We start from the raw sequence: 17516 nt of genomic DNA, 5'->3' as shown, positions 1-17516 counted from the left end.
ACGGCCAACCCTGCTCCAGCCTCACTCCCATCCACTCTCCCCCCTGTAGGACTTTGACGAACATCTCAGAAACCGCATCATGTCCGACATAACTTGTTCGGTATTTTAGATGTATTATTTCCGAACATCAGAAATCCTGTTAGGATCGACGAGGGAAATAATAGTAAAGGCAGCAAGCTCTTGAGTAACACCTGTTTCCTGTTCTCTCTGGAGACCAGGATTGTTGATCAGCCCAGACTTTTGAAAAGGCATCCCTCGCCGATTCCAGGGACGAGGAAGAGCAGCTGGTGAGTGTTACCGGGACATCACTCAGGCCCCTCACCCCGTGTGCCAACAGCCTCCCTGCTCGCTCTCCGCTCCCGATGCCTTCCGCCCAGCCCAGGATGTACGCTGTGCGGGCACCCGGCTGCCAGTGGGCAGAGCCACAAGGCTTCTGTGTGTCCTCCCTCCCACACAGCCCAGGGGCCAGGGTGGAAAGCCCAGGGCTAGGCCAGCTCTGCACACCTGTGTACTCGTGCCTCACAGAGTGTCCGACGATCCCACAGAAGACAGTCCCGCTGGCCACGCCGATGGAAACGGTACTGGCGCCGGCAAGAAGAGGGGCGTGAGAGAGAGTGAGCAGAGACGGTGGGGAGGGGGCACGTGGCGCTGCCTGGGTGGTCGGGGTGGGGAAGGGTTCTACACCAGTGACTCTCTTCTCTTAGGAATTAGTTCAGGGCGATTGCAGGGGACCTGGAGGTGGGAAGAGTTTGGGACCCAGAACTAGGTTCTTAGAAGTGGGAACTCGGTTGACATTTCTGCTACTTTTAAGTATTCATCTGAGCTACTTTTCTGGAAAATAACTTTTCATCACCCAAATGGACTAGTTGCAGACAATGTAACTCTCCCGGTTATTGTAATTCAGACAAGGTGTATGGCGTCAAATCCGGCTTTGCTGATACGTCCGCCAGGGGTTGAGGGGGAGAAATATTTAGGGCAGGGGTGACCCGTTGGCCACTGGGGTGCTCAGGCTGGCGGAGCCCGAGTGCACTGGCTCTGGGCAGCCAGGCTGGGGGTGGGGAACCTGACCTTCACTGCTTTGCTGGAGGCCTGGACCCAAGGACTCATTTTGTCTCCAGTTGTTAGAAACCAACCCAGGTGTCCAACATGGTGCTGGGAGTTCGGGCTCGTCCAAGAGGCAAGCCCGAAGTACAGAGAGACACCCAGTCAGGTTCTCTTGCAAACCCGGCACACGTTGACTTCTGAGGGGTGTCCTTTCCCCGCATTGCTCCCACCACCTGGTCCTACTCTGGCAGGGCTGGGCTGGCCTACTCTGCAGGTATACTAGGAGGAGAAAGCAGGCAGGCGGAAGGGCAGCCAGTCGAGAACAGCCCTCCCCTGCTTTTCTGACCCTTGTCCTGACTCCCCGTATCCCACAGAAGGGTCAGGGCCCCGCAGGGGGGATCAGGGTCGACACTCACTGGATTTTGTGGACCTGAGAGCAGAAGTCAAATATGCCCACAGCACTCTCCAAGGCATGCGTGACCTCATCGGGGGCCTTTTCCCCAGGGAAGCCAAAGACGCAGAGGAAGGAGCAGCCCTGCGGGGGAGAGTCAGCAAACACGGCTGGTGGGCGGGGCGCTTGGAGCTGGACCCGCGGGGGCCCAGGGGCGGGCGCAGTGTGCGTGTCCCAGTCGAGTTCGGCATGACTGCGCTCCACCTACTTCATTTCGCGGGGACTCCGCGGAAGTCCCCGAGCAGGTCTCCGGCGCGGCCTGAGCTCTGGCGCTGGGGTAACGGCTGTGCCGAGCTACCGTGAGCAAAGTCCCTCGTGCAAGGGGCGGGTGAGTCTGCAGAGAGCACAGAGCAGCGCACGGCACCAGTGGGGTCAGAACATCTGTGCAGAGACCTGGGCAGGTCAGTCACCCTCCATGAACCTCAGTTCATCGGTCTGGAGGCCCAGAGAACAAACACTGCCCTCAGGGGGCTGCTTTGGCTACTGAAACGATTAGTGTCAACTGTTTAAAACATTCCCTACAATGTTACATGTGACAGATACACGTAACTAACGCACACGCTTTGTAAACTACTTTATGGTATACATACACTTACCATAGTATATGTAGTATACTATATGTTCTCTATAGCATATATGCTTCATAGTATATATGGAAAGTGTGAATTTAATGTTATATATGTAAACGGGTCGGGTCCTGATTGGCTGATCCCAGGTCTGTGTAGGGACTAGGGGGACTATGTGGGGGCCAGTGGGCCTGCCTTGCCTGGACACTGCCTGCAAGGGGCGCTGTGAGCTAGGCTTTGCTCCCCGTGCTCCCCACGTTTTCCAAATGTGCAGCAACCCCTCGAGGCAAGTACTCTCCCCATTCCAGTAACACCTCCTACTACTCATGAACAAGCCAAGGCTCAGAGACGTGCAGGACTTGGCGGGGCCATGTCTGCACACACAAGGGGCTGGTCTCATGACACGAATGGACGTGTGTGCGAGCGCGTGCTGGAGCGTGCAGGCCGGCGTCACCGCTGCCCAGCGTCACCCGAAGCACCGCGCTCGCCCTCCGTACGGACACCTGCTTCTTTCGGCCTGGATGTGTGTCAGTGTGTCACTTCCTCCTCTTGGCCGTCCGGTCCCAGCTTCCCGCCTTCCGCAAAAGGCTCAGTGAGTGATTGTGGAATTAATGAATTAGTGCAGCGCAGTCGTGAAATGCTCTGGTCTTAAGATACGAAAACGAAATAAAAATAAGCCCACCTGAGATGGAGCAGCCGTTGTCACCAGCAATTCTGTGACAATTTGGTTCTCACTCCTGGGTTTCCCTGAGCTGCAAGTGTACATATGGCAGGTGGGCATGATGGGAAACACGCTTCTGGGGTGTGGAGGTCATGGAACCCCTGACCCAGAGTCTCTGGGGGGCGCCCTGTGCGCCAGGCTGGCCAGGCACAGGCTGGGAAGGCGCGTGGCCGGCTGGAATCCCAGCCCACCTGCCACTTACTAGCTGGATGGCCATGAGCAAAACGGAGTCTTGTCTCGTGTCGGTACCCTGCTCTCAGCCTCAGCATCCTTGTCTGGAAGATGGGGGTCATGATGAGAGCACCCACCTCTCAGAGGAGTCATGAGGCTGAAATGCGTTCATAGAGGCAGAACGCTGAGCACGGCGGCTGGACCAATAGCGCTGCGTCCACTACCGTCCGCATAAGTGAAGACCACGTGTCCAGGGGAGAAGTGTCCACTCCCTTCCTCTCACCACCGTCCCCGGGCGCGGTGTGGACCTCAAAGCCCTGGCCGCTTCCCACCCCTCAGTTCACACGCACCTTGTCGAACATGAAGACTTTATTGATCTGGCCACGCAGGTCACGCAGGACGGAACTGATATGCACAGAGGCATCTTGGATGGCCGAGCTTATGACCTCGACTTTGTCTTGGTCCTTAAACACCAGGTTCACAAACACAATGGTCACTGGACGGAGCTCGGACAAATAACCCCGAAGCTGTTTGTCGTCAATCTGCCGAGTAGAGAGACGCTTTCCTCAGCATCTGTCCTTGGCTGTGGCTCTTCCTCCCAGCACCCCCCCCACCCCCACTCGAGAACTGACCACTGGGTGGGAACTGGCCTGCTGAGATTCTCTGGGGAAGCTGTGAAGTTATCAGAAGGTGTTCCCACATGGTGGAGCACGGCCCAAAGTTGAGCAAATGGAAATGGACTCACTAGCAACACCTCTCGCAATGGGAACTCACGCGCTTGCCAATTTCCGGAGAGCAACCACTTCCTTGACCCCCGCCCCGTGGCTGCCCCTCCTGTGAGCCGTTGAAACGAGAGAGAACTACCTTCCTTTCCGCCCTCTTGCAGGTTAGGGATAAGAATAGCTTCCTATGCAATTCAACCTCGTATTTTCATAGCCTGATCCCTCCCAGAATATTTCCATAGTCTGTCCTACTTTATCCTCAAATGAAATAAAATCAGCGTTGTTACCCTGCGCCCTATCATCCTGATGAGAGAACGGAGGCATGGAGAAATACCACAAGTTTTTCAGGGTCACCTGGGGAGACAGCAGCAAACTACACCCCAAACTCTCCGGACTCCTAGCCCGACATTTCACCTGCCGCACACCCCACCCGGGGTGGCACCTTCATTCAAGGACAGGAGAAGGGGTGTCCTGCAGCTCACCCTCCATGTCTCTTTGCTATGTGACATACAGAAAGGGTGGCCACAGGTTCTTGAACCCTGGGGACAGTTCCAGTTTGCCCGACATAGAAGGCAGCAGAGTCCGAGTTTACGCTCGTTGTCCCAGCACAACAACGAGTGACGCCCCTTGAACTCTGAAAAGCACCCTGATGGGAACAGGAAATCCCGCAGTCCCCCTCACAGGCGGTGTCAGCCTCCCTGTCCTCTCAGCGAAACAGACGACCAGCTATGGGATTCCTGGTCTTTCCAGCTGTCCAAGTACCTGTTTTGATATGCTTTCCATCACGTACTTCTGCAGGGACATCTCCAGGTGAGGGTCGGACTCCAGCATGCAGGCTAGCCTCAGGAGGTCTGCGACAGCCAGGAGGGGCAGCTCAGGAGAGGCCCGGCCCGGCAGAGCGGAGGGGCCCTCCCAGTCCCCTCCCCTCGGTCAGTGGTCCGCGCAGGGCAGGCAGGGGACTCTGGGACACTGAGTGACTAAACAGGGCCAAGGAGAACCTGGTGAGACGCTCTCAGAGGTTGTGGGTTTCCCAAAATTCAACTGCGTGTAGCTCAAAGCGCTGCTCTAATGATCCTCACACTTTGGGACTTGGGGAGACTTTTACCTCCAGACTTGACTTAAAACTGTCGCCACAGGTGACGGGAATGAACAGATGAGGGATAATGGAAGCGGACGATGGTGACAGACAGGAGGAGGGGATAGGGTTGAAAGACCAGCAGGAGTAACATCTAGGAGACTGACTTCTCATCCCAGGGTTGATGGCAACTCACGGTGTGAGCTCAGACAGGTCGCCCACTGCCCTGCTTGCGGTGGGAGCAAACCGGAACTCGGATGACCTCTGTCCCCGTAGAAACAGTCTACCCAAGGAGCCAATCCCCAAGCGCAAGGCCTACTCTGGGCCTTCTCACCCCAAACAAGGTCCAGCACGCGGCCCCAGACACCCAGACCTTTCCTCTTTGTCTCTTCTCTTCCTTTACTCTCGACCCCGATAACGCTCCTGGCCATCCGCCCCACCTTCCAGTCCTCTGAAGGGGAACTGTTCACGTTCTGCTAAGTCAACCGGCCGCTTTATGTGAAATAAAGTTTGTATCGCCTACACGGTCTTCGCTGGTCATTGTTGGACAGCACGTAAGGTTGGAGTGCCTTTTTGACGTCCGGTGGGGGCCCACAGGATGTTCTGTGTGTGAGTCTACGATTCAGGACACAAGTCAGGCTGGGACGTGAGTGATGCAAGCAACTTGCAAGACCCTGAGAGGCGGGTGCCCTCAAACGTTGTGCCCCCGGCTCCTGCCTTCCTCACCCTCGTCCCAGCCCTGCAGGAAGCCGAGGCTGGACGGGTGTCCTCCAAGAGGTGAGCGGGTCCAGGACAAGTCCCGGAATCCCCAACATTTACGGAAGAAGGAGACTTAGCAAAGGGCACTGAAATGGAGGCTTCGCGGGGGTAACAGCAAAGCTCAAGAGGAACATTCTTGAACACAAGGAAAGAGGCAAAGATAGCGTCCAGGAAAAGAGAGTAGTGGAAGACCAGTGCCCAGGATGCGGCCGGAGGAGAGGCCACCGGGACCGGCAAGTCGATGGTCACAGTGGCCCTGACATGGGGTCTCAGGAGACAGGAGGAGGAAGGGACGAGGAGCCAGATGTCAGGGGCTCAGGGCGGAAGAACAGGTGAGCACACCCGCCGGGCGGACGCAGACGGTCTCTGCGGGGTGAGAACATGCGTGAGCGGCTGGAGAGGAGAGAGGCACGGACCCGGGTTCGTCTTGTGACATTCGGTTGTGAAGATCAGGGAAGCAGAGTTTGTGGACGTTTTAATTTTCTCTCTCATTATGGGGGAGAGTCCATGTGTGGATGATGACGGAAGGGAGTCATTGCCCAGGGAGAGGTAGGGACTCGAGGGGAGCCGTAGTGGGATGGGCAGGAGGTCCCCCGTGTGCTGCTCAGGACCGGACGTCGTACCGAGGACGCCAGCGTGTGTGCCGGGGCCCTTGGCATTGGCACAAAACCCCACTGACCAGCGGTCAGGGCAGAGGCTGCGGTTCTTGGAGGGCACTTACTTTTGTTGTCTCCAGAGGGATAATAATCCATGAAGGTCATACACTTTGTGAAAAATTCATCAAAGTTAAACGTAGGGGGTAGTTTTAAGAAATTAACCTAAGGTAAAAACAAACAGAAGTTTTTGGTTATTCTGAGGTTGACGGGCCCTTTGAAGGCAGCGCAGGAAGTGTGCTCCGCAGTGTCCAGGACGGGGAGACAGACAGGCACGTGCACAGGGGTGTCCCGTCGTCCGTCCGTGACCACGTACAGCCCCTCCCATTCGTTGTTCAGCTCGTATCTCAGCGTGTACCCAGAGGGCCGTTCCGGGGGGCTAGCCCGCATACTTTTCCACTCTCAGAACTTTCTTCTTCTTCTTTTTCTTTTTTGCCTTTCATAACATTGTAATCCAATAAAACCTGGCTAAGCTCTTCACCATTTCCTTCTTACAGGTGAAAAGGGGCGGATGCCCAGAGGTATCAGGGACATCGCCCATCGTACGATTCACGTCGAGATGGTGAACCCCGTGGAGGGTGCACAGAGAAGGGCACCACCTCACTCCTGTGGTTCTCTTCCCCCGAAGAGACCACCCGAGTCCAGTAATGAGAAAATGTCAGGCAAATCCAAACAGAGGGACACCCCACAAAAGAGCCGACCACACCCCTTTGGGCGGCCAGGTCACAAAGGACAAGGAAACCGCGCAGGGTTCTGAAAGGCGCGATGAGGCGCGGCGAGAGCCGGGCAGAACCCGCCACCGCCCCGAGGACACGGCTGGGCACAGGCCTCGAATCCCTGGCCAGTGCCGCACGGGTGTCTCTTCTCGGGGTGTGAAAGCTGTACCCAGCTGAGGTTGGGTACGGGGTAGAAGGACACTCGATTCCTTCTGAACTTTTCTATGACTCTAAAATGAGTTAAAAATCAAAACCGTCTGAAACGGAGCGGCTGGAGGAGGGACCGGGCGCTGGGACAGCCAGCGGGAAGAGGGAGCGGGCGGGGCCGGCATGGTGGCTGTCACCTTAGCCAGCGTCTGCGTGGATGGTGTTTTCTTTCCATCACTCAGCCCCTGGCTTGGTGGGCACCGCTCCCCCCTCACACACCCGCACAGCACAGCTTCTCTAGGTGGGCACGTGCCCAGGACAGCGGGGCTTCAGCCGGTCCCCAGTGTCACTCGACAGCGCTTCCTCCCAGGCAGGGCCACGGGGCAGGGTCCCCTGCCTCCCGCACGGTGCTGCCCTGCTCGCCGGCCCTGCCTCGGTGGGCCCTCGCCTGACCGGAGGGTGTTGTGGAGCGCAGGTGAGGGTTGGTGGCGGCCCTCCAACGACAACCCTCTGCTCCTAGGGACCGGCCAGGAGATGCCTCCTCTTCCCAAAGCCGGGGCACTGGCCCCCAGAAGGCCTCCATGTCCAAATTCCTCGCCCTCAGTGACCCAGGGAGGCCTCGTCACTGCCCCAGGAAGTGAGCCGAAGGGGCTCCCCCAGAGGAGGCGTCCTAGACTGAGGCCTTGACCGCCCACCCCAGACGGACCCCGCCAGGTGCCCAGCCCGGAGCTCCGCGGAACCCGCCTTCCGCGGCTTTCCTGGCAGGCGGCCGCGCCCGTACCTTGACAGCTCTCTGGTCCGGGATCCTCTCGATCTCTATCATGCTGCGGTCGCACAGCTGCCAGCAGTTGGGGGACAGGATGACGTCGTTCATGTGCGCCATGTTCTGTGCCAGGCGCACGTCGTTCACCGTCTGGCCGATCACCAGGAAGAAGTTGCGGGTTTCGTCTCCGAAGACCAGCATGGAGATGTGGCCGGCAGCCAGTCCTGCAGGGGCGCCCCAGAGCTCTGCGGGGTTCGGGGGCGCGCCCAGCCACACGGGTGCCCGGGGAACCGGAGTCGGCGCGATGGCGCCGCCGCAGAGCGGAGCCCCGTCCCTACAGTTTCACGGGGGGACCAGAGGGGGCCCGTCCTGGGGGCAGGCCTTCCAAAGGCCTCCTCTCCCAGAGCTCAGAAGCCAGCTGCTGGTGTTCATCTTTCTGGGACACTGATCTCTTTAGATGGGCCTATCGTCTCTCCTTTCTCTAATTTTTTTCTTTATTTATATTAGAGAGAGAGGAAGGGAGAGGTAGAAGCATCAATGAAAGAACATCGACTGGCCGCCTCCTGCATGCCCCCCACTGGGGATCAGGCCCACAAGCTGGGCGTGTGCCCTGACCGGGAATCGAACTGGTGACCTCTGCTGCTGGGTCGCCGCTCAGCCACGGAGCCACACCAGGCGGGCCCATCCCTCCTTTCTCAACAGCTCACCTATCTTGACTCGGACATCCAGGCCTTCTGACTCCTGGGCCCCGAACAGCTCGTGGATCTCCAGGCTGCACTTGACGACCACTGTGATCATGTTCTTCAGTTGCTTTCGCTCCACCTTCCACAGGGCTAGAAGCGCGTCACCTGGAGGGGACAGACACGGGGGGCTCTTGACCTGCCCCAGGGGTCAGTCTGCTTCGTCTGAAACCTGCACAACAGGCCTCAGCCCGGTCTCCGAGCCCGCTGCCCCTGAGCCGTCTCCCGGGTGGGACCGGCACCTCGGCACCCGTCCTCACCCCTCCCGTCTCAGGAAGTCCCCGAACCTGCGAATTTTAAGATGTCTCCTCCAAAAATCAACACCTCTGAGAAAAAAAGAAAAGAAAAATTAAAATCAAACTCTGATTATTATTCAAAGCTAATCAGAAGAATTCATTCTTCACTCATGGTATAGAAGTTAGGTCAAGGGAACAGCAATTCAGAAAACAGACTTGTCCTAAAACCTCGTCTTGAGCCCGGCCGGTGTGGCTCAGTGGACCGAGTGTCGTCCCAGGGACTGAGAGGTCCTGTTTCGATTCCTGGTCAGGGCATGTGCCCGGGTTCCGGCTCAATCCCTGGTGGGAGGCAAACAGGAGGCGGCCGATCGATGTTTCTCTCTCACATGCATGTTTCTATCTTTCTCCCTTCTCTCTCTAAAAAAAATATATATATATATCTCAACCCATCTGGGTGTGTGTCTTCAGCACACTGAACTAGATTGTGTACACGCTCCCTTTCTGTGCAGGGGAAACACGGGGAGGGGAGTGGGATTTCTGGTGAGGTCTGAGACACCAACCCTACTCCTAGAAAATGGAGGCTCTTGACTGGTCTGGATAGTAGGAAGAGCTGGGACTTGAGGGACCCTGAGTGAGTGGGTGCATAACAGGATCCACCAAAACTGAGAATCAGAAAACTGGGAAACCATGGTCAACGCCGGTGTTGTTTATTACCGACACAGATGGAAAAACAACGCACTTAGCCGGGGACCCGCGGGGACACTCACTCTCCACTATTGCGCTTATGTAGTGGTTGAGGATCTCCACCAGCTGCTCAGCCCCTCGGTCCATGTACATGGCGGTGCTGAACTTCTCGGTCATCGCGGTAAAGCCTGCAAGAACGGGCAAGTGGTTCCCCGGCTGCTTGGAGGAAGCGGACAGAGCAGGGGCGGACACGCTGGAGGGCGGCGGGCCTCGCTTTCCACGGCGGGCAGGGCGTCCTCTCAAAGGCCTTTGAGGCCAGTCGGTAGCTCTACAGCCTGCACCACCTGGTTGTTCCCTGGGGCGCAGGGAAAAGCGCCAGGTGCTCCTCCCTCCAGATTCCCCCGCTTCTGGCGGAATGACTGCCATTCCTCCAGCGGCCTAGAACTGCCACCCCCTGCTAACAAGGACACAGGAGGCAAACACGTCGGAAGTGGCGGCCCCTTTACTGTTAGGATGGAAACATCATCTGGAGGGACCACGTCCTGAGATCACGTTTGCCTGGGGGTTGGGTCAGCGAAGCCGGGCAGGGACACTGGAGCCTACGGTTCCAGGTGTGGGACTGGGGCATCTTAAAGGCTGCCCGTGGCCAGACATGCGCGGGAGGGGAAGAGGTTTTCTCAGCAGGAATATCTGCAGGAACGGCACCCACGGCTCAAGAATGGCAGCTCACTCCGCCTTCGAGTTGTGCCCAAGATTCTGGTGCCAGCCTGCCTCTCGCCCACTTTGAGCATCTCCGTCTTGCTTGCCTGAAATGTCCACAAACATCAGGACTCCGTCAAAATAATCCACGGAGGGCCGCTCTGGGCAGATGTCCCCGTAGACGATGAGGTCCGGTAGGTGAGCTGCTATTCTGACGATGGCCCGGTCCTGCAGCTCTTCCTTCTGAGAGTTCATGTTTCAGGCAAACGTGCGGGTTTCTAGGGGACTTCAAATAACAAAGGGTTATTCCTGGTTCACCTTTTGCTCGTGTTACACGTCCACTGTAGGTGGGCTGAGGCTCTGCGCTATCGTTGCCTTCACTCGGGGACCCAGGCTGGGACATCCTGGCTTCCGGGACAGTGGGGCAGACTCATTCCTAAAGTGTTCTCCCAGAAGTGACAGATTTCACTGACACTCACATGACATTGGCCAAAGCAAGTGACGCAGACATGTGTCATTTCATGGAGGTGGGGAGCCGCGGTCCCGCCATGTGCGCAGTGGGAGAGAGCTGGCCTGCGAGTGGCCGCAACTGTGCACGGTGATAGGCGAGCAAGACTTAGAGCAGCAAGAGGTGATTACCAGGGTTAAGAGTGGATTCTGAGCCGAGAGCAAACTAGCCTAACTTCCTTGTTTGAAGAGCTATTAAACTTCTAAATCAAGAGGATGTTATGTAACTTGACTTGAACAGGACATTTGGCTACATTTCTCACAACCTTGTGGGCAGGATACACAACTGTAAGAGTAATAAAGGTGCGGTCGGCTGGCTAACAATCAGACCTGGAGGATATTGGTTTTTTTGTTCTACCATCACTCAGAGGGAAGCCTTCATGGCGTGCCCGGGGTCTTAGATACAAATACACCGAAGGAGAGCTGATGTAGTGAATGACACAGTCAGGATCTCAAAGTATCTTAATTAACAGAGAAGCAAATTTCAGAAGACCAAATGCAAAGTGCTGTACTTAGAATTTTAACAAAATCAAATGCATAAACCTACGGTGTGAAAAGCTAGATTTATTGCAAATTCAATGTTACCATAACCTGTGCAGAAAACGTGTAATTCACAAGTGTGTGGCTAGAATGATTTTAAACAAAACCATGTCATCCCGACTCACAGCAAGACAGAGAACGTTCCAGCACTACAGAGCGCCTTTCATGCCATCTCCCCGTCACCCCCTCACCGTCCCTGCAGGTAACTTCTCTCCTGATTTCTAACACTAGAGACCACATTTATCAGTTGTTTTAACTTTATACAAAGGGATTATGCTGTGTATATATATTTTTCTCTCTAGTGTTGGTGATACTCATCCATGTTGTTGTGCCTATATCATGGCTTGTTCATTTTCAGTGCTGTATAGTATTCTTCAACCTGATTATGCCATAAAGGATTTATCCATTCTACCACTGACCAGTGGATTGTTTCCAGTCTTAGGCTATCAGGATTCATGTTGCTGAGAACATTCTTGTACATGTGTTTTGGTGAACAGATGTATGCGTTTTGCTTGGGTATACACTTGAGTGGAATTGCTGGGGCATAGGATATACATATATTGAACGTTAGTAGCTCCTGCCAGTTTTCCCTAGACATTGTACCAATTTGTACCAAGATATGAGCATTCAGAGTGCTGCATCCCAGCTAGCACTTGCTAATGTCAGTCTTTTTAAGTTTTAGCCATCTTGGTAGGTGAGTGGTGGTGTTTGCGGCTTTGTTTCCCTGTTGACACTAATGAGATTAAGCACCTTTTCATGTGTTTATTGGCCATTTTGATGCAATGCAATCTTAAGGGACACAAGCAGTATTCAGATCTGATCCAAAGCACTGGGTTTCGTTCTGCCTATTTCATTTGAAGTTCATTGACTACTGAACATGAGGAATGATGGGAGAGACTGGACATGTCTGGAGATGATGACATTTGGGTGAAAACAGTAGCTGTCTTCTCTTATTTGCACTGAAATGTGCAAGTTAGGAGACGTAGGTCCCTGTGCAGAGTCTAATGCGGGCCCCTACATTCAACAGAACTCCCCGTTCTTCTCCCTGCAGTCGGGATTGCACTTGGCTAAGCAAGACTATGGGTCATGGAAGGGTTGAGGAGGGAAAGGAAAAATGGTTTTTTCCTTGGTGGAGAAGGCTAATTTATCAAAGAATAAGTGACCTTAAACGAAAGAGTTTCTACTGGAAATATGCTCTGAGGAGGCTTCCACAGGGGTGCTGAGGGGCCCCAGGGCCAAGATAGGGTCGAGCAGAACCGAGCAGGGCCCAGTTCCATTTTTCATCTCCTGCCCCTGTTCACAGCCTCAGCCGGTTCCCCTTGGCTACCACGGGTAAGACTGCCCGAGTCAGCCAACGAAAGCACAGGACATCTAGTTACATTTAAACTTAATCATTGAGTATAAACATAGCCTCCCATACGCTGCCTTTTATCTGACAACCCTACAGCGGCCCCTTGGATCCACGCAACAGCACACTCTTCTCGCGGGGAGTGTGGACTGCTGTGGAGTCCACACTGTGTGGAGAGGGGGTCGACTTTTCTCTAGAAGGATCGACTAGGATCAATGGCTATCAATCAGTGGGAGGCAAACTTAGAAAGTGTGAACCGGGCAGTTTTAGGAAGCACTGGGTTTCCTTGGGCGAGGCTGTCTGTCCGTCAGCAAGGCTGTGGGGGTGATGGAGTGGACAGATGAATTCAGTGGTGGCGAAATCTTCGTGGGATTAACCGAGGACTGGAGAACCCTGCTTTTCCTGAGTTTACGACTCCTAGCTAAGGAAGCAGGTGCCTTTGGAGGTTACGGAGGCAGATGTGGACGGGAAACGAGAATAACAGAACGACTCCTTACGGCTGGAGAGGCAGAGGCTCTAAAGTGAGCACCTGACAGTTTTTCTCACGAACGCCCGTGAGAAGGTAATAGGAAATGTCTCTTTTAGAGACAGTCTTTGGCTGCAAGTTCCACGACATCAGAAAGTGATTAGTGACGTGGCACACTCCACACTGTAACTGTACCTTATTAGGACCTTTCTGGTTGAGCGGTTTACGTATGGGCTGCGCTTTGAGGCAGGCCCGAGCTGGGTGAATGGATGTCTGTCCCTCTCCTGGACACAGGGTCTGGGGCTCAGAACCGCTGCGTTGGGCCGCGCGGTGGGAAAGCTCAGGTCTGTGGGGTTTGGGGGTCCACGTGTGGTCCACTGGACCACGCTGCATCCCGTCTGTATGTTTATGACACTCTGGGGATGTTTATGGTCTAGAGACAACGCACATTTAATTGGAGAGCCCGTTCAGTGCCGCTGATGGTACCCTCACCGGCCATCTGGCGACTCCTTCGGTCAAGGACAGAGCGCGAACGGGGCGGGGTCTGAGAAGGTGTGAACGCACCTGGGAATGAGGATGCCGGACAGAACGAAAGAAAAGCAGGTGAGCGCGGCCTCAAAGAGGCGCCAACAGAGAGTGTTCAGGAAGAGGGAGTGTGTGCAGTTTCATTCCACTTAAGAACTCAGCAGTACTGGGAAACGAACACGGAATTAAAGATCAGTTATATCCATTATTATTTCTGTAAATAGCTCTCCTAGAAACTTCTAAGAGATTTCAATTTTCACCCAGTTGTAAATCAATATTTAAAATAAGGGTATGTAAGAGTCCAAAAAAGGAGGTGCTCTGAACTTGAAGGAATGATGTCACCAGGCAGGAAACCGTGCCCGACAATTCCAGCCCAGGAAGTGTGTCCTCTGAGCCCTAGGGTTCTTGGTGTCTCTAAAGTCATGTGCCTCATTCCCTACTTAGGGAGCCTTGGTTATCTGTTGATCTGTGTCTTTCTCTGCATGCCAGCCTCCCTGTACAGATCGGGTTCTACACCCCCTTCCTCACGGCATTTCCTGGTGCCGTCAGGGGGCGGGCAGGTGCATTTGATGACTCATGAGGGTATCACGTGAGAAGTGGCAGAAGACAGGTAAAGACAGTACGTTAGGACAATGGGGCATCCAGGATCAATAGCACAGGCAACATCTACCCCCTCCAGCTTCTAGCATCACTTAAAAGACTGACAGACAGAAATTGAACCTTGATTCCTAGCCCAAGGCTTTTCTACTTTCCTCTAATCTCCGACGCCTGCCGTCTTCCCAGAGGGCCGCCCGATAGCCCCTCCTGCCGAGACTCCCGTGTCCACGTACCTCGTCCTCCTCCTAGGCTGGGGAAGGCCAGAGCCTAGATCAGGGACTAGCTTCAGGAGTGGAGAAAACAGGAAAGGGGCCTGGGTGACATTATTCTGAAAGACAGCAGAAGTACCCTGTCTGTTGATAGTTGACCCATAAAATGGCAGTTTCGTCTAAAAGCCGTTTTCCTGGCCACACCCTCATCAGAAGCTCATTGTGTCATGTGTACCGACTGTGCTTCTGATTGGCTGGAACTGCCCTGCCTCCCCTCCCCCGCCAGCCCGGGGGGCCTGGGGCTCACACCTGGACTCGCTGTCTGGACATGCGGGTTAAGGGTCAATGAAATGAGGCATTAGTTGGTGGGTGACCATCACTAAAGCAAATCTCTCCTGAGTAAGCACAGACCAAGTTTTAGGGGTCAGTAATGATTATGGCTTTTCCCAGGCCTATGAAACGTACCAGTTACAGTGCGTTCAGTACTTACCTTCAAAGTATTTTGAGGTCAAGTTTGGACTCACCCTTTCTGAGCGGTCAAGTGCAGACTTCTAACCACAGTGCCGCCAGGAGGACTTGCAATCCCGTGTGGCACTGGCTGAGTTTCTTACCCAGTGTGACACTGGCGAAATGTTTCAAGAGGATGGCATGTTTTCTACCAGCTGAAACCCTGTTTTGAGCTTCTAGCTGGTCACGTGAACATCCAACTACAGTTGCATGTCCGGACACGTGTGGAACTGGGACGTAGAAGAGTTGAACTGAAAAAGCCAGCAACCATGCTAAGAAAGCCCCACCCTGTCCTTAAATTTACTGTTTCGAAACGTTTAAAACATAGTTGTCCTAAGGGGGGGGGGGGGGGGGGAAGGGCTCATTTAATTGTTTCTTGAGTGAATTTTCTGGTGTTGTGGAAACCAGTCTTAATATAACTGGACTCATGTCTCATAATTAAACAGACCCCTAAGGGAGAAAGCCAGTCTTTCTTTTTTTTCCTTATTGATTTTAGAGAGGAAGGGAGAGATAGAAACATCGATGAGAGAGAACATCGATCGGCCACCTCCTGCACGCCCCCCACTGGGGATCTGGCCCACAATCTGGGCATGTGCCCTGACCTGGAATCGAACTGGCGACCTCTTGGTGCATGGGTCGACGCTCAACCACTGAGCCACACCGGCCAGGCAATTAAGTGCTTTCTATTTCTGTGTCATTACATAAACAAGCTCCCGTAGCAACAGTTTTGCTTCAGAGAGAAGCCTGGGCTTCGAGGTCAACCCTTTTAAGATTCAACCTCTCACCACCATTTTAACTGAAAAAACAGTGTGTACTATGGAGAAATAACGGTGCTGATGCACTTTGGGCAGGCTTCCTTGGGACCAAGGCCAAACCACAGCAGAGATTAGGGAAAGGATTTACCTCTTACTGCGCCTTCTCTGCCCTGCCTCTGGCACCCCCATCCCAAGCTCGTTTCTGCTTTGACCTGTGGAAGCTTCGAGTTCCCATAGGAATGACGGCAGGTGTGTGAATAGATTAACCTGGCATCTATTTTTTGCAGCTATATTAAAACCTCCTCTGTGTAAGAAATTACTTTTCAGGTCTACCTTTAACATATAGGCTTACCGTTTTCTGAAATTTTCTGCATTTATTTAACACCCACCATGGACCAGGCACTGTGTTAAAACATTATCCTGTACAGTTAGTACTATTAACATCCCTGTTTGACTCTTGGAAATACTGAAGCCCCGAGAGCAAGGCTCACAAGGTGTCCTGGCAGCGCGGGCAGAGCGGAGCTGGGACCGGTCCGATGACCCCAGAAGGCGCCGAGCGCAGTCATCAGTGAGGACTCCCTGGGAAACCTGGATGGGAATGCAACTCAGCTAGACCGATCACAGGATTTGTGCTACTAGGAGAGGTAGTTTTATAGTGTTCAGGACCTACACTGGTATAAGGACTTCCAGTATATACATTCTTGTACGTTGTCAGAAGGAGCTGGGAAACTGACCGCTGGCCTGAGTGTTCCGGGGCAGCGGAGTTTGGGCTGGACAGTCACTTCAGCCGTAGGACTCGCCGCAGAAGGGCGTGTCTGGGGGCGGAAGGACGCACGGGGAGATGGTCCATCAGTGGAACCGCTGCGGACCAAGAGGCCGGTCTGGGCTGCAGCTAAGCCCTCCGAGTGATCAGACTGGCAAGCGGGGCCCAGGAGGCCCTATAAGGCAGGCTTCGAAGGAGAGCAGTGAGACACCCACTCAAAAAGTGTGTTTCAAGAATTGTGTGTATGTCTATGCTGTATTTCAGATGCTTTTCCTAAGTGCTTAACCCTCAGAGACATGTACACGTGCCACGCGGCACTGTGGCTTCTGAAAGGGAGCAGTAACAGTTCGACTCTTCGGGACTCTTCAGATTTGCGAGCGTCAATTCCCCCCCCAAGGTGGGCTGTGGTGAAGGGATAAATGAAAAAGTGCAGGGTTTTCAATCGCTCATCGCCAAATGGTGATTGCTGTGGTATATTCTTCCTGACAGTTCTCTGGCCCTTGCTTCGTCGTCTTCAGAAGTCACTCGCTCAGCTGGCCCGACTGCAGCTCTAACCAGGACTGGCTTCACTTCGATGTTTAGAAAAAAGCTCCATACCCCAACCTGGAGCTGAAACCCAGTAGGCTGTTAATAATTTCTAGTGTGCAGCAATCTGTGCCGTCTTTCCTCACAGGGGACAAAGGTCCCGCGCGTTTACAGAAAGCCAAGCATGTCCCAGGTACTCTGCTGGACATTTGCTTCACGTGCCCAAAGCCACAGCTTGTAAGTCAGAGCTGGGACGCAGACTCAGTTCTGTCTGCCTCCAGAGCCGTCTGTGCCACACTGTATCAGCTACTGCGTGTAATTCAAACACTCAGAAATCCTTCATTACCCTGAGCTGTAAAAGAACTTTGCACAGGATGCGAAGTATAATTCAAGATTCTTCATTTGCAGTTAACATATTTTAAAATAGTTTGAAGTCACTTTACCAGCCATTCTACTCCTCAGGTCTCACCCTCTTCGGCTCTATTTCCATTCACTTTTGGCTACTCCATCATCCTTCACTGAAAACAGGTTACTTGACCTTTCAACTATCTTTCAACTCCTTGAATGTGTGTACGCTTATACACACACACTTTGGTGGACCAGAACAGAAGGAGGCCAGGGGCATGC

At 54.0% G+C, this 17516-nt stretch overlaps 1 protein-coding gene across 1 annotated transcript in view; it reads right to left on the bottom strand.

Annotated features, from left to right (window-relative positions):
• Window positions 1–15030, bottom strand: part of ADCY10 (adenylate cyclase 10) — a 48355-nt gene extending 33325 nt beyond the window's left edge. Inside the window, exons 1-12 of the mRNA XM_036272010.1 lie at window positions 14864–15030; window positions 14364–14458; window positions 10255–10433; window positions 9532–9636; window positions 8816–8854; window positions 8496–8636; window positions 7807–8012; window positions 6231–6327; window positions 4438–4526; window positions 3304–3495; window positions 1461–1579; window positions 505–581 (exon numbers count right to left, since the gene is read on the bottom strand). Coding sequence (XP_036127903.1) covers window positions 505–581; window positions 1461–1579; window positions 3304–3495; window positions 4438–4526; window positions 6231–6327; window positions 7807–8012; window positions 8496–8636; window positions 8816–8854; window positions 9532–9636; window positions 10255–10402 — 1213 coding nt within the window. The 5' untranslated portion in view covers window positions 10403–10433; window positions 14364–14458; window positions 14864–15030. The remainder of the gene's footprint in view (window positions 1–504; window positions 582–1460; window positions 1580–3303; window positions 3496–4437; window positions 4527–6230; window positions 6328–7806; window positions 8013–8495; window positions 8637–8815; window positions 8855–9531; window positions 9637–10254; window positions 10434–14363; window positions 14459–14863) is intronic.
• Window positions 15031–17516: the final 2486 nt, after the last annotated feature.

The sequence above is a fragment of the Molossus molossus genome, unplaced genomic scaffold (assembly GCF_014108415.1).
Source record: "Molossus molossus isolate mMolMol1 unplaced genomic scaffold, mMolMol1.p scaffold_m16_p_20, whole genome shotgun sequence".
Classification (NCBI taxonomy): domain Eukaryota; kingdom Metazoa; phylum Chordata; class Mammalia; order Chiroptera; family Molossidae; genus Molossus; species Molossus molossus.
Note: the sequence above shows the minus strand (reverse complement) of the source record. Positions and strands in the feature narration are given on the sequence as shown.